Source organism: Embiotoca jacksoni, unplaced genomic scaffold, assembly GCF_022577435.1.
Source record: "Embiotoca jacksoni isolate LCO1_2020_lvr unplaced genomic scaffold, fEmbJac1.0.p SCAF_11, whole genome shotgun sequence".
In the NCBI taxonomy this organism is placed as follows: Eukaryota; Metazoa; Chordata; class Actinopteri; family Embiotocidae; genus Embiotoca; species Embiotoca jacksoni.
Window position 1 is genome coordinate 10,394,850 of NW_027185241.1, and position 13,808 is coordinate 10,408,657.

Genomic DNA, 13,808 nt, shown 5'->3' on the forward strand with positions numbered 1-13,808 from the left:
ACAATACCTGCAAGGATGAAATACCATTGACAGACATAGGATATGCGCACCAGACCAAATACAAGGCAATCAAGGACAACCCATGATATAGTATATGAATAAGAATATTTGAATCCATTGTATCAAATGCTGCACTGAGATCAGGAATACCAGCAAGCAACATTAGGTAACATCAGCTTTCATCAATGTATTATTAATTCTCTTACAAGGGTAATTTGAAGTACTTATGTATAATCTCATTATTACCTTGTATTTACACCTGTATAATTAATATGTGTATGAATAACTGGTGAATCGCAGAGATCACTTGTAAAAAGCCAAAGGCATTGAAGATAATAGCTTACACAGAGTCTAGATTGAATTTTGTTTTTACAAGATTTACAAGTTATGCAGTCAAACTTTAAGTATTAACCATGTGAATTATGAATTACATTGTATCACAGCCTTGGAAAGCAGGTTCTTACTCTAAATTATTTCAATCCTAGATCTATCTTGGATTTTTTTTATTTCACTCTTTAGGGTTTTACCTTGTTTTGTGGAAAACGTTCCACTGCTGAAGAAATAATTGAAGGGTCCATTTTTCAGTCTGCATATTTTTCCGTGAAGATGTTCTGTTACCTGTAAATATGTTTTGTAAGATGTCATAAAATGGAAATGAACTAGGTCACAAAATATATATTTTTGCAGCTGGTAAACACTTGTGTTTAATGGCCACTTGCTAACGTCAGAGTCTTGACAGAAAGGCACTCAACAGTCGAAGACTTGAACCTTGTGATATCCAGCATGACCCTAATCACCAATACTGGTATTATACTGTCTGGCTTAATGCACCTTAATGATTAAAATAAATGTGCTAGACAGGTGTGGGCAGTAATTCATTGCTCCCACTCAATGCACTCAATGTAAGAGAAAAGCTTCAAAACCAGTAAACTACTAACATGACCCCTAAGGCCTTGACAAGCATTGCTAAAATGTTGACAAATGATCTTAATTCTTTAAATATTTGGGGATGTGCCAGTTAAAAGTAGAAAGTTGGTGTTTCTGTGTGCAGTTTTCTAAAACCCTGTGTAGACTGGTAATAAAGAACAAAAGAACATGTAGGTGCTCCCGTTCAAACCCACTTTTCGTCCACTCCCCTTTTTAAATGTTTTCATCTTGTTTCTTCCAAAGCAATGACTTTTGGATTCCGCCTGCAAAAATTGAGTTATAGCCACTTTAAGTTATCCATTGCAAGATCTTGTTATGAACTCTGCTATAGAGTTCATTCGTGGCTCTGGAGTGCTCTGTCTCCCTCTCGTTGCAATCTCTCAAAGCACATTAACATCTCCCTTCCCATACTGTTTCTCTCCACCGGTATGGCGCCGTAATACCTCTTGCAGGCACGTGCCATTTTTAGACTGTTATAACACTTACTTGTCTGTGTCTCTTTGATCTTTCTGATATTTTATTGACAGTGCATGCACGCAGACCCCCCCCTGCATACATGCACACACCCTTAAACACACAAAGTTATTTTATGATCCAAAGAAAGTTTTTCTGGTCACAACAACTGAAAATTGCTCTTGTTTTTCTAAGTAGTCTACATGCCGCATTCGCTAATGAAATGTTCTCTCTCATTGACCCATTTCCTACGTGTAGCCATGTGTTCAGTACTGGCCGGAGCCTGGTTTACAGCAGTACGGGCCCATGGAAGTGGAGTTTCTGTCCATGTCAGCTGATGAGGATGTCGTTACTCGTCTCTTCCGGGTCAAGAACGTCACAAGGGTGAGTCTTTACGACAGCAAAAAAAAAAAAAAAAAAGCCTGCGCAGGACATGTTGTTCCACACAGGGGTATTTCTCAAATGATAACTTGAGCCTTATTAGAAATGCATTAGCTGTGGTCCTCACTGGTAATTCAGATGTGACATTTTACCTACAATATAGTCAGAGCTGCTACTTGTAATGTGCGTCTAAAAACCTCACACAAGTTCTCAAAGTACTACAGGCCGTGTACCTGAAACCTTAACGTATACATTTCTATACTGAAGCTGAGCGCTTTCCTTGATGCTGGATTTGTACACCGTCTGCGCTTCTGCATCATTATTCCTGTCTTATGCACACACAACATCACATCTCTAGTTTATGCCTCATGGGACAGAGGAGTTTGTCAAATATATACACTTTCAAATAAATTCACTCTAAAATGTAGCCTGAACATTTTTACTGGGCACAACTGCAGATGAGTAAAAACCTTCTTCATAGACTATATTACACATCCTACAAAGGACATTGTTTTGATATTCAGCAGTCCAAAAACATTTAACCAGACTCACCAGTCTTTCCATCGGACGTTCCCGTAAGTGTGATTATTAGTATAAGAATGTTCTGCCTATAGAAAACATGCAAGAGAAGCCCATTGACATGCGTGCAATAAAGGTCAGTCTCTCCCTTTTTCAATTTCTCCTTGTCATTACCTAGATAGGTGTCTTCCGTGTCGCAGGTGCCTGTTGGCATACTAAAGAGGGAACTTTAATCATCATAATGCCTGACAGATTTTCACTTGCATTATACAATTTAAGGCTGCAAAGCAGAGTCTTTTGATTTGTTGATATACCCTGTCACACATCTTAAAAGGTAGAGAATTAGGCAGAACTCATTATAATTAGCTAAATAAAGATGCTGACAGTTCTGTCATTGTGGTCTTTCATCAACAAAAAAAACAACAACACTCCAAATATGTTTATATGCATGAATCAGTCCTTTTGACCCCACACATTTCTTTGTGTTGAATGTGTGTTTGTGTGTGCAGGTATGCATGCATGTTTTACACTGAGGAATTTGCATAAGCACATGCATGCATTCTGCTCTGGATCACTGTCAACCAATTATTGGAGAAATCTGTATGCAAGGTGTTTCCCCACTGCCATTATAAGGAGCGCGACATGCAGTTCCTAGAACTTCCTTTCTTGATTGGCATCCTTACCCCTCTCTGTCGGACTGCCCTTGTCATTCCCCTCTCTACCTATGCCACCTTTTTTCTACTCCGTGCACATCACAGTCAGGGAGAGGGCAACTCAAAACAGCATGGGAGAAATCAAATCACACAGAAAGAACACGCACCTCTCCCTCTCTCGGTGCAGTGTGTATTTCCTATGCGTGACAATGATATACAAGGGTAGGGAGTAAAAGTCAAAGGAAGTGCATTGTAAGCATATGTATGTGTGGGTATGAGAGCAGTTAAAAAAAAAAAAAAAAAAGAGGACATTGTGTAAATCCCACCTCCACTGAGGCAATTCCTCCATGCATCGTTGGTGTCTTTGCCAGCCCAATTTGCATGACTTACAGTTCTCCACTGGTCCTTAAGTATTAGGTGAGATTCTACAGGACAAGGTTATGAACACACAGGGACCTCTTTCAGGCACAGCCCGGGCCCCGCTTACACCTACAAACCCATATATCTCAAAGTCAACCTGCTGAGTGAGCACCGCTGAGAGTGCCAGCACACAGCCTGGGGAGCGTTCAAAGACGGGTGTTAACTGGCACACACACAAAAATACTGAAACAACCAGAAAATGTAATACAATACAGACACATGTACATGCACCAACACAGTACAGTAGAGTCAGACATTTGTTCTATATTTTCTGTTGCATCTGCAGCTCCAAGAGGGCCAGCTGGTGGTGTGTCAGTTCCAGTTCCTGCGCTGGTCGGCGTATCGCGACGTTCCGGACTCCAAGAAGGCTTTCCTCAACCTACTGGCGCAAGTGCACAAGTGGCAAAGGGAATGTGGAGAAGGACGCACTGTTGTGCACTGCCTGTGAGTGATCTTTTAGTGACGTGCATCATGTGCTGTAAATTAAAAGACAAGGAAGCAAGGCAGAAATACATTTATTCTCTTTCTGAAAATGTCTTAGACAGCAAATTACTGTCGCTGAAGACTGACATTTAGAAGTGCGTTTAAAACCAAAAGCTTATTCACAGAAGGGACTATCACAAAAATGTCTGTAAAAATGTGGCAAATCATGAGCAAATCTGTTTGACGCGAGACAGACACTGTGTCGTGCCTTGTGTCTGTGGTGTAATGTGTGATTTGGTGCAATGAGATGCAGTGCGATTTATCATGGCAGCATTTTATAATGTTGAAAATCAAATTGTGGCGTAATGTGCTGCACCGTGGTATAGTGCAGTATGTGGTGTTGTAGCTCCTCTGTTGTCCTAAGCCCCCGGAGTGCACACCCTGCTGATGAATATGAATGGGCCTGTCTAGCTCATTGCAAAACCGTCACACGTTCACCCCCACCGCCCCCTTCCAAAAGCACATCACTCAGTGCTGTCACACAGTGTTACCCACGACAACCAGGAAAGAGATTATGGAGATCAAATCAATTATAGCTTAATACAGAATGCAATGCTTCTCACTACACTAAATCCAGGACTGCCAAAGCACTGACGACGATTGATTACCTTAATATTGCTTGTATATGCTGCAGAGTCTTCCACGCCCACCTGTGCTGCGTGTGTCTCTGGAGAGAGGAAGTGAATTGTCCTCCACTACTTTATTGATATTGCCTTTCATTTATGATGACCAGGACAGTATTTTACAAGAAATGCCACCCTGTGCTGTTATTTATCTTTTCTTTTCGGTCACTTTACAGTGTTTCGCCTATCACTATTTCTATCCTGTATAGTCTCTTCATGCTGTATGAACTCTATCAAATGTCATTTTTTTTATGAGGTAGTATAAACACAAAAACAGTGTTATCAGATTACACATATTGTGCCCTGCTTATACTCTGTTATTGTCTTCCAATACTCGCTTAAACGTATTAGGAGGCTCATTCCTACCGGAGAGGCAAATACACTTCTTTATATTGATATTATATCCTTGGTATAAACTGTGTGTGGTACCCACTGCTCTATGTGCAGTAAGACAGAACTGAAGGATTTCAGACTAAACTTGGATAAGCAACACCGACAGTCAATATCTAATGGAGGGCAACACGGGAAAGCTTTTTAAAAAAACATTTCTAAATGTACAGCCATGCTAATGTCTCAATGAGGCTTCACTTGGTACAGCTATGCTTAGTGCTAATTGCTAACGTCAGCATGCTAACATGCTCACAATGCTAATATGCTGATGTTTACCATATTGACCATCTTTGTTCAGCCTGGGAGCATGCTAATATTTGCTGATTAGCTTTAAGCAGCTTTAAGGCTGATGTAAATGTCATTAGTATATGGTCCTTTTGAATGACTTGGTCATAAACTGAAGTATTGGACATACTGAAATGCCGATCTGATGGTAGCACTAGAGTGCTACCAAAGTTTTTCGGATAAAAAAAATTGACTGTTGCAGCAAGACCGACTGTACCAAATTTTATGGCAATCCATCCAATGGTTGTGGAGAAACTTCACTGAAAACCACAAATGCCAGCCTCATACTGCTGCTAGAAATATAGTCAGGGGACCATCAAAGGCAGGAGGATTTACCCTTCAGGGATCATCAACTGTCTTTACAGAATTTCATGGCAATCTATCCATTGCTTGCCGAGATATTTCAGTCTAAACCTAAGTGGTTGACCGACCTCCAGACAACATTGCCAACCAGAGAGCCACGCCACTCGCATGACTAAATATTCAGCATTAAAGGACAAACACAAATTGTAAATTAAATGAGAGAGATTGAACTTCCCGTATGCATTGGTACAAGGGAGCTTTTGAAAATATTTAGTCAATCATTTTCTTACTTTTAATGAACTTTTCAAACAACTTAATTTTAACCTGGGCCTCTTTTCATTGCATGCAGTTTGTTGAATAATACAATGGGGCCCCAAGAGCAATGATGGCTCTTTTGTTATCAATATTTTTCTCATTTTTCATCACTTCAGATCAACTCTATGTTCACCTGGTCTGACTACCACGAGTGCAACCGATGCAATACTGACTTACATTTTTACACTGACCTCCTGGTTTATTTCCACCCACACTATTAACAGTTTTGCAGCTTTTAGCTTCGTTGCCTTCCTTTTTTAAGGGGCTGAGGGTGTACAAATACAAGTCAAGTCTATTGTTTATTTAATTCAAATATATAAACTATTAAACTAATTTTTTTGCCTGCTAAACACATGTGCAAATTACACTGTAAATGTACAGGGTAGTGGTACGGTGCCCTTGAAGGGTCATGACATGAATTATTTATTCTAAAACTTTGCTTTCCTTTGCATCATGTTTTGCATTCCCCCTGGTCCACAAAGTATGGTACAGTCCTATGTATTATGCATACTGCTGTTGGTTTTGACCACAGCGTGGGTTGGTGCTCCTTCAGCCGTGGCTACTCACCCACAAGTCTGTACCATTGCAGTTATAAAGATAACCAGTGGAGCTGGTTCACCACGCTCTCTCACCAACAGCTGCTGTGACAGACTGTAGCTGTGATTATGACCGTAGCCGTGGGATGACATGCCTGTCACTGTGATTGTGTCTATAGTCGTGGCTGTGGATTGTGATTATGGCTGTGATTAATTAGTTTATAATGAGTCTAACACTAACTACATGCAGTGGTTGTGTGTGTGTGTGTGTGTGTGTGTGTGTGTGTGTGTGTGTGAGAGAGAGAGAGAGAGAGAGAGAGTAAGAAGTTAATTTGTTGTGCTTACTGAGCGTTGTATTGAACTCCTGTGGTGTATTGGTAATCCTGTTACCATAGCAAGGCCTTCTTGGCTAATGTTAATAGGAGCAGTAAATAGTAAAGTACAGCTTGAACTATCCATAGCATCATAGATTCAACCACAAATGCAGCCAAGCACTAGCCACAGCCACAGCTTCACCCAGCAGCACAGCAAGGCAGAGCAACTGAAAGCGAAAGATAAAGGGAAGTGAGAGGGGACGCAACATCTGTACAATAGAACATAGTTAAATGCAGAGATGGAGCAGATCAGATAATTTCCGGCAACTCTTGGTAAAAGACACACATGCTTCCAATATCATTTCAAAACAGACATGAATACACAAAGTAGTTTTAGACTTCTACTATTTAAACTACTTTTTCCAAACAATATATTTTCCTACACAGCAATGGTGGTGGTCGTAGTGGGACCTTCTGTGCCTGCAACATCCTCCTCGAGATGATCCAGTACCAGAACATGGTGGACATCTTCTATGCTGTGAAAACTCTACGCAACTGCAAACCCAACATGGTGGAATCTGTGGTAAGAAAGCCTGTTAAATAAATACAGCAATGGGTTTTTAAATGGATAGAATATTTATTTTTGTTGTTTCACTGTTTTTCGCTTTTTAATTCCTATTTTTCTTCAGGACCAGTATCGATTTTGCTATGACCTTGTCCTGGAGTACTTGGACTGCTTTGAAGGAAGATAGCAACTAAATGTTTACCGCAGCATCCCATGCGCTGGAGATTCGATTTAAGGCCACCCAGTGACAACTCCCCTTCCTTTCCTCCTCTTCTTTAATGTTTGGACCTGTGGACTTGGCTTTTAAAGGACTGCAGAGAGGAAAAAAAAAAAAAAAAAACATGGTCAAGGTTCTAACTTTTAACCTTTAATGTACAGTACAGCTGTGATTTCCTCCTTGTTGGTGATGTTTATCTCTTTTGATATTTTTGTGTTTTTCTCGGTCCTCTTTGCCTCTTGGACTAAATCTCTTTTGTGCTAAGGGTTTCTGTAGACCTGTCTGCTCTAAAGAAGGGTCACCTTGGCTGCATTCAAACAGCAAGGAAGCTGGATGCAATTCCAGAGTTACAGCAGCATCTGTAACTTAACTAAACGTGGATGCATTTTCCTCTCTCTGAAGAGCTACATACAGCAGCAGTCCACTGTGGGTGTGGCATGACTTATCTACCATACCATAAACTGCCTTATTCTCTAATGACAGGACACATTTATTCATATGAATAAATCTAAAAGGTTGCCATACTTGTGTACAAAACAGCAACAAGAGATTTTAAAGAGACCTACAGCATTAGGATAGACTAGCCCAGTATTCAGCAGTATCAAAACAGAAACTGTACAGTAGTGCAATGTGTTGTATTTTGCCATAATGTTTGTGCTGGACAACCATGTGTGCTACAGGTGGGCATTTCCAGGAACCACAGCAGTGGACCTGTGGGTGAGTCCTGTCTCATTACTGTCACAGTGCCAATCCCACTGACTGACTTGAATCCTTTACTTTGTTCTACTGCTTCATCTTGATATATGCCTAGAAACATACAGTATGTACTGCATCAGCTAGTGTTCTCACTCCAAAGTGATGGTTTGTATTTTATACCCAGTGGGAAGGAAAAAGGAGCAGAGTGGGGGGAAGCTCTTAGAAATGAGATGCCATAGTGTTGTTGTGAAAAATAATGTTCCATTAATGCTGTGGTGACATGTCTCAATCAGTGCTGCATTACTAGTTTCAGTCTGTTCATTCTTTTACTCCATTGTTGTCTGAGGCATTTGGTTGCATTGTAAACTCTTGAAGCAAGGTAAACCGGTTTGAATTTTATCAGAACCCTTTCAAGTACAATTTTGACATGAAGTTAGTTGTTGTTGCTAGTGATGTAAAATAAATAAATAAAGTATATATATGTGTGTGTGTGTGTGTGTATATATATATATATATACACACATACATATATGTATATGTGTAAAATGCTATTTTGCATCACCGCTCACCACCTATTGGTGTTTTCGCATTGGTGGTAAATTTTGTAGGAATAAAAATGATATATTTAAGAAGGAGGAATAGTAAGAAACAATTTGCCACAGACCTGTTGGACAAACAAAATCCACAATTTTTCAACTAGTGGCCATATGCCTGGAGACCACTGGAGCTCTTTATGCTTGAACCAATGGAAGAAACGCTGTCAGGTTGGTGTGTGTGATACACATAATGATCTGAGTCAGCTTTGAAACATCCTCTGGAAAGACCCCATCACACAGAAAGGAAGCTATTTTTTTGTGCCGGTTTTTTTTTTATATTTTTTTTTTACATTTTGTTCCAGAACCACAAAAAAATATCTCTTCTACACTCAATTATTACCCTTTAAAATATGTTATGCTCCACCATATCTCCTGAAACTCCTTTAAGTGCAGATTTTCTTGGAGGGCAGTAAAGGTATCACTTCAGGACCTGCACTATCAAACAAGGAGAGACACCTTGAAGTCCACAGAAGCTGAGAAATGGCAGCTAGGCATACTCTGCTGCTAGTTTGCAGCACACAGTTCAGTTCAGGTGGGAGTGTCAGAATATGTGAGGAATCTAACAGTGTACCAACATTACCAGGCTCCCACAGAATCACTCTTAGAGCAGCTTGTTTTGTGTCGAGTATGAAGAATGAGGTAGCTACGGTGTAGTCAGTGATCAAAGAATTACTGGAGGAAGTGCCTGGACACTTTTTCTCGAGGATAGAAGGAATGTGTACATACAGATGTATATTATGTTATGTGAATACTATGTGAATAATATACTATATGTTTGTTTGCCCAGAGTAAAGACGTACAGTAAGTAACTACTGCATAACCACAAAGCTGAATGTGCTGTAAATGACCATTTTGTGAGTTTTTTGCCAGAACTTTAAACAGCGGAGTCTGAACTGAGCGTCTCCGAGTGTTCATCCCGGCGCGCCGGGTAAAACAAGTCATCAAAGCATGTCTGAATCCATTGTTCTGCTTTGCATTTCATTTAACCGATTTCAAAATATCCACATGATTTGTTTCATGCACTGTATTTTCCGTCAGCCACAGCTGTGCGAGTGCATTGTACTTTTACCATTCCAAAGCTTTTTATTAAGACTGCTTTCTGAGTGACACCAACTCCCAGCACAGGACCATTTATTTCACTTGTTTCTTTCTGTATGAACCAACAGTACGGTACATGACCACTGTATTTTTGACCATTGTATTTGTGGGGACATGGTGTGTATTTAATGAGAGAGGTGGAGTAGACAGATGTATATTGGGGTCAGGAAGGGGTTTCTTCTGAAAGATAACAACGATTAACAATAAAAGAACAAGGGGAAGAAATAGATGTGTTCTTGTCAACCTGTCATCGGATATTCTGTCATAAATGCATACACCGCTGAAACATTCTGTGTGGTTTTACAATTGGTTTGTCAGCAGAAGCGGAGAACTGACAACTAAACGTGGACTTCCTGTCTATCAGCCTTGACCCACCTGCGGTTTCTCATTCGGATGTGGTCTTTTAGCACTTCCTGTCGCCTTGAACCACATCGACCATTTGATCTTACCCCTCTATTTCATGTCTCACCTTATTTCTTTATCTTTCGCTTTTTCATCATGCCTCTCCCCCCCTTTCAACTCCTCTTCCATTACTTTCATTTCTTCCTCTCATCCTCCTCCATCTCTCTCGCTTTGCTGCTTCGCCCAGAGTAAGGTGACTCCAGACCACAGACTTCCTCCCTCCACCCACGGCTGCGTTGAATAATGCAGCAGGCCTGCAAACTGATCCAGTGTTTAGCAGGGGGGGACAAGGCCGATTAATTAGAGGACAAGACCCCTATGTACGGTTGAAGACAATGCAGGCCACATGGATTTGCCTTTATGATGGTTAGGGATTGATTAACCTTCAAAAACAAACTGTTACGCTGAAGGATTGCAAATGCAGGAGTTCCGAAGATGAGATTTTTCATTTGTCATGTCAGTGAGAAGGAGCAGAAATGCCTTATAGATTTAATGTGACATAGATAAGGAGCTTTTTTATGGAGGCAGGTCATTTTCACAACCCTATTTAATATCTGCAAGATTTTCTCAATTTCCTATTCCTCCTGCAGAAAGCTATTACAACATGAAATCCTTTCCCCATCCTTTACTACTCATATTTAACCGGTGGTTTAAATTATCTGGTAATTGGAATCTTATCATTTAATTTTGATGGTGTAATGACTGCCATGGTCAAGGTAACTTATCACTCGGCCATGATCCAACAAGGGTTTTGTCTTTTCTCTGTGGGCTCCCTGTCTTATATTCCTTCACTGACAGGCTCAATTGATGTCAGCCTCTGTCTGTGCTCCCTGGCAAGTCTCACTAGATACACTCTGAAGTGGTCCTTCTATAAAACGGCAGTGAGGTCCGACAGCTAGCAGTGTCAGATGATGTAGGGAAGAACAGCGAGGCATAGCTGATAACTCCTCCAAAATGGTGCATCCAAATGCATTTTTTTCCTTATTTATCGATTAATTACTGATTATCCAGTAATTTGGGCTATTTTATGCTACGTCTTCCTGGCACACATTTTTTTTGCAGCTGCAGAAGTACCCCCTGAGACACAGCTACCAATTGTGAGGAATCACTGCTCAAAAACATGTACTTGTTTGTTGCCAAATAGCTATATGATACAGTATCGGGAGATTGCTATTCTTCAAAGCACAGTAGTGTATCTTGATGAATGTTAAATGTTTCTTCTTTCATGCCAAATGCCTTGCTAATAGGTGCGGATGAAATCCAATATTCTCTGGGAGAATATTGTCTCAAAAGCTTTTACGCGTGACCTTGCCCAAGCCTCAGTCAATAACTCAAAAGGGATGATGTATATCCTTTAATATGGCTTGAAAATAATGTTAAAGGCTTTTAGAAAATGGGACAAAGATCTGGTGTACATCTGGGGAAGTAATGTATAGTTCCTTAAAACCCATACAGACTTGTGAACAGGCTGCAATTTACTCAGGGGAAAGTCTTCTCCTCTTTTTGTACCTTTTTACCTATTAAACACACAATCTTGTGTTACCATCCTGGTGGCACTCAACTTCTGCTGAATACTGCCGCAGACAAGACAGGTGGCTCCAGCTTTGTGCTCAGCAGAGCGAGGACAGAGAGGAGCTGGCCAGATGGCTCTGTCCACCATGTTTTCTCGCTGGTTCCACTGCCACAGTCGGTCTGACTGGAGCCCTTATCTCAGCAGTGTGCACTCAGTTCAGTGAAAGTCATGGTTCACATGAACGAAGGTAAGAGAGAGAGCTCCTGATGGTTCCGGTCTGGATCACTCAGGCAAACAAGGAGCCTGGGACAGATAACCAGAATCAGAGGACACATGAGTGACTCATCCGTCCCTTTCCTCATTATCGCGCTCACCTTTTGCTGTTCCAGACACCACAGTAGTTTGCTGCCACCACCAACAACCACCATGAACTTAGGATGCTCTGACCTGTATCATTTATGGGGTTGAATTCAAGAGTTGAGTTAGGCCAGTGAAGAGCACAATGGCTGGCATGAAATGGCAGCAGTAAAATAAAACAAGGCAGAGAGAAGTTGTCAAATCCAGGAAAGGCCAGGAATAAAGTCAGAGAAGTTGTAGTGGTCAAATATCAAGTTTTTTTTTTACTCAAAATCTGTTCTGCCACCACTGTCACAATAACAACACAATCTCGGGTGAGGGAGAGGCTGAAGTTATTTTGCCCCAAGGATAATCTCTTGTTGTTAGTACACCTATAGAGATGTTGAGCCTTGAGGGTTCTGGAGAGAAGCTTGTAAATGATCTTATGTCAACATGAGCCATTTCTGCGTTGTGGCAATAAAGCTTCTCCAAGCTGCCATAAATTTGAGAGATGGGCTTATCAAAAGGTCAACCCTTTGAGGGACTGGCTTAGCATCTGGATTTATCTTTTGGTTTATTTAGAGCAGAGAAATGGGGCCACAAGTGATGACGACCATCAATCATACTTCATTGTGATCCTTGACAAACTTCAAAAAGAGTGAAAGTCGTTTTTATTTTCCTTTACAGGCAGTGAACAAACACTGGGAATATACCCTATTGTCAATTTAATATAACATTTCCTTTTATTGCTTTTAAAATACCAAACTTATCAAGGCACAGAGAAGATGTACTGCATATGTCTCTTTACCAGTATCTATTCATATAGCTAAGCTCTTAGAAACAGTCAGTGAATTCAAAAGTCCCAAATTGAGTGTTTAAATATGATTTCTGTCTTTGTATTTACTGATAATGGTAATGCATAAAGTCTTTACACAGGGTTTTTATGTGCAATTAATTTGCACATCAATATGGTTTTTTGAACTTTAAAATGTTTGTCATGAGTGCCTTCTCACAGAACACAAACATTACGCAGCAAAACAAAACAAAAGGTAAATTCTTATGAGCTTTTGCTCCGCAAGTAAAGCCATCAACAAATCACATTGGGTAGAAGTGAATGGACGTCACATCACAACTCCTAATGACTGATAGTTGATTGCTTGTCATATAGTTTATTTTGGATACAGAGTTGGCAATAAGCAGGCAACAGTTGCACAGCAGGTTTGGCTAACATACAAAGCTCTCCTCTTCTTTTGTTGTGTGAGTAGGAGCAGCAATAGATCATCATCACTGGATGACGTTGAATCCATCATTTATTCTGAAGAGTGAGTTGACACAAATCTATTCAAACACTTTTTTAACAACTCACAAATTCACGTTGCTCTCAGTATGAGTAATTTTGATGTGAAATATTTGCAATTCAAATGTAATATTTGTGAGTATTTTGTGTGAAGGCCTTCAGTGTTATTCTTCGTGCCTTTAGCTGCATTGGGCCAGCTCTACTTTACTCAGTCAGCCAGTCAGTAACAAAGTTGTATAATTGATCAGCTGAATGCCATCTGACTGGGTTTTTAAATTTAAAAGCCTCATTTCAAATTTAAAGCCTTATACTGGGTTTTGACCACTACCAATTCACTCAGGTTAAAATGAAGCATGCATCAATTTTCAATACAAACCCAAATGTTTACTCCTCCGAGTAAAAAAAACGGAGAAAACAAACAGGAAATAAGAAACCACTCACTCGTCTCTCCCCCCACCCCGGTCTTCTTTTCTTCATCTTTTTCCC

At 40.4% G+C, this 13,808-nt stretch overlaps 1 protein-coding gene across 4 annotated transcripts in view; it reads left to right on the plus strand.

The window, feature by feature from the left end:
• The window catches only part of ptprub (protein tyrosine phosphatase receptor type Ub), a 162,935-nt gene extending 152,824 nt beyond the window's left edge, over window positions 1–10,111 (plus strand). For all 4 annotated transcript variants that reach the window (XM_069143102.1, XM_069143103.1, XM_069143104.1 and 1 more), the window contains 4 exons: window positions 1,639–1,764; window positions 3,640–3,797; window positions 7,050–7,185; window positions 7,292–10,111. In XM_069143102.1, coding sequence (XP_068999203.1) covers window positions 1,639–1,764; window positions 3,640–3,797; window positions 7,050–7,185; window positions 7,292–7,354 — 483 coding nt within the window. In that variant the 3' untranslated portion in view covers window positions 7,355–10,111. The remainder of the gene's footprint in view (window positions 1–1,638; window positions 1,765–3,639; window positions 3,798–7,049; window positions 7,186–7,291) is intronic.
• Window positions 10,112–13,808: the final 3,697 nt, after the last annotated feature.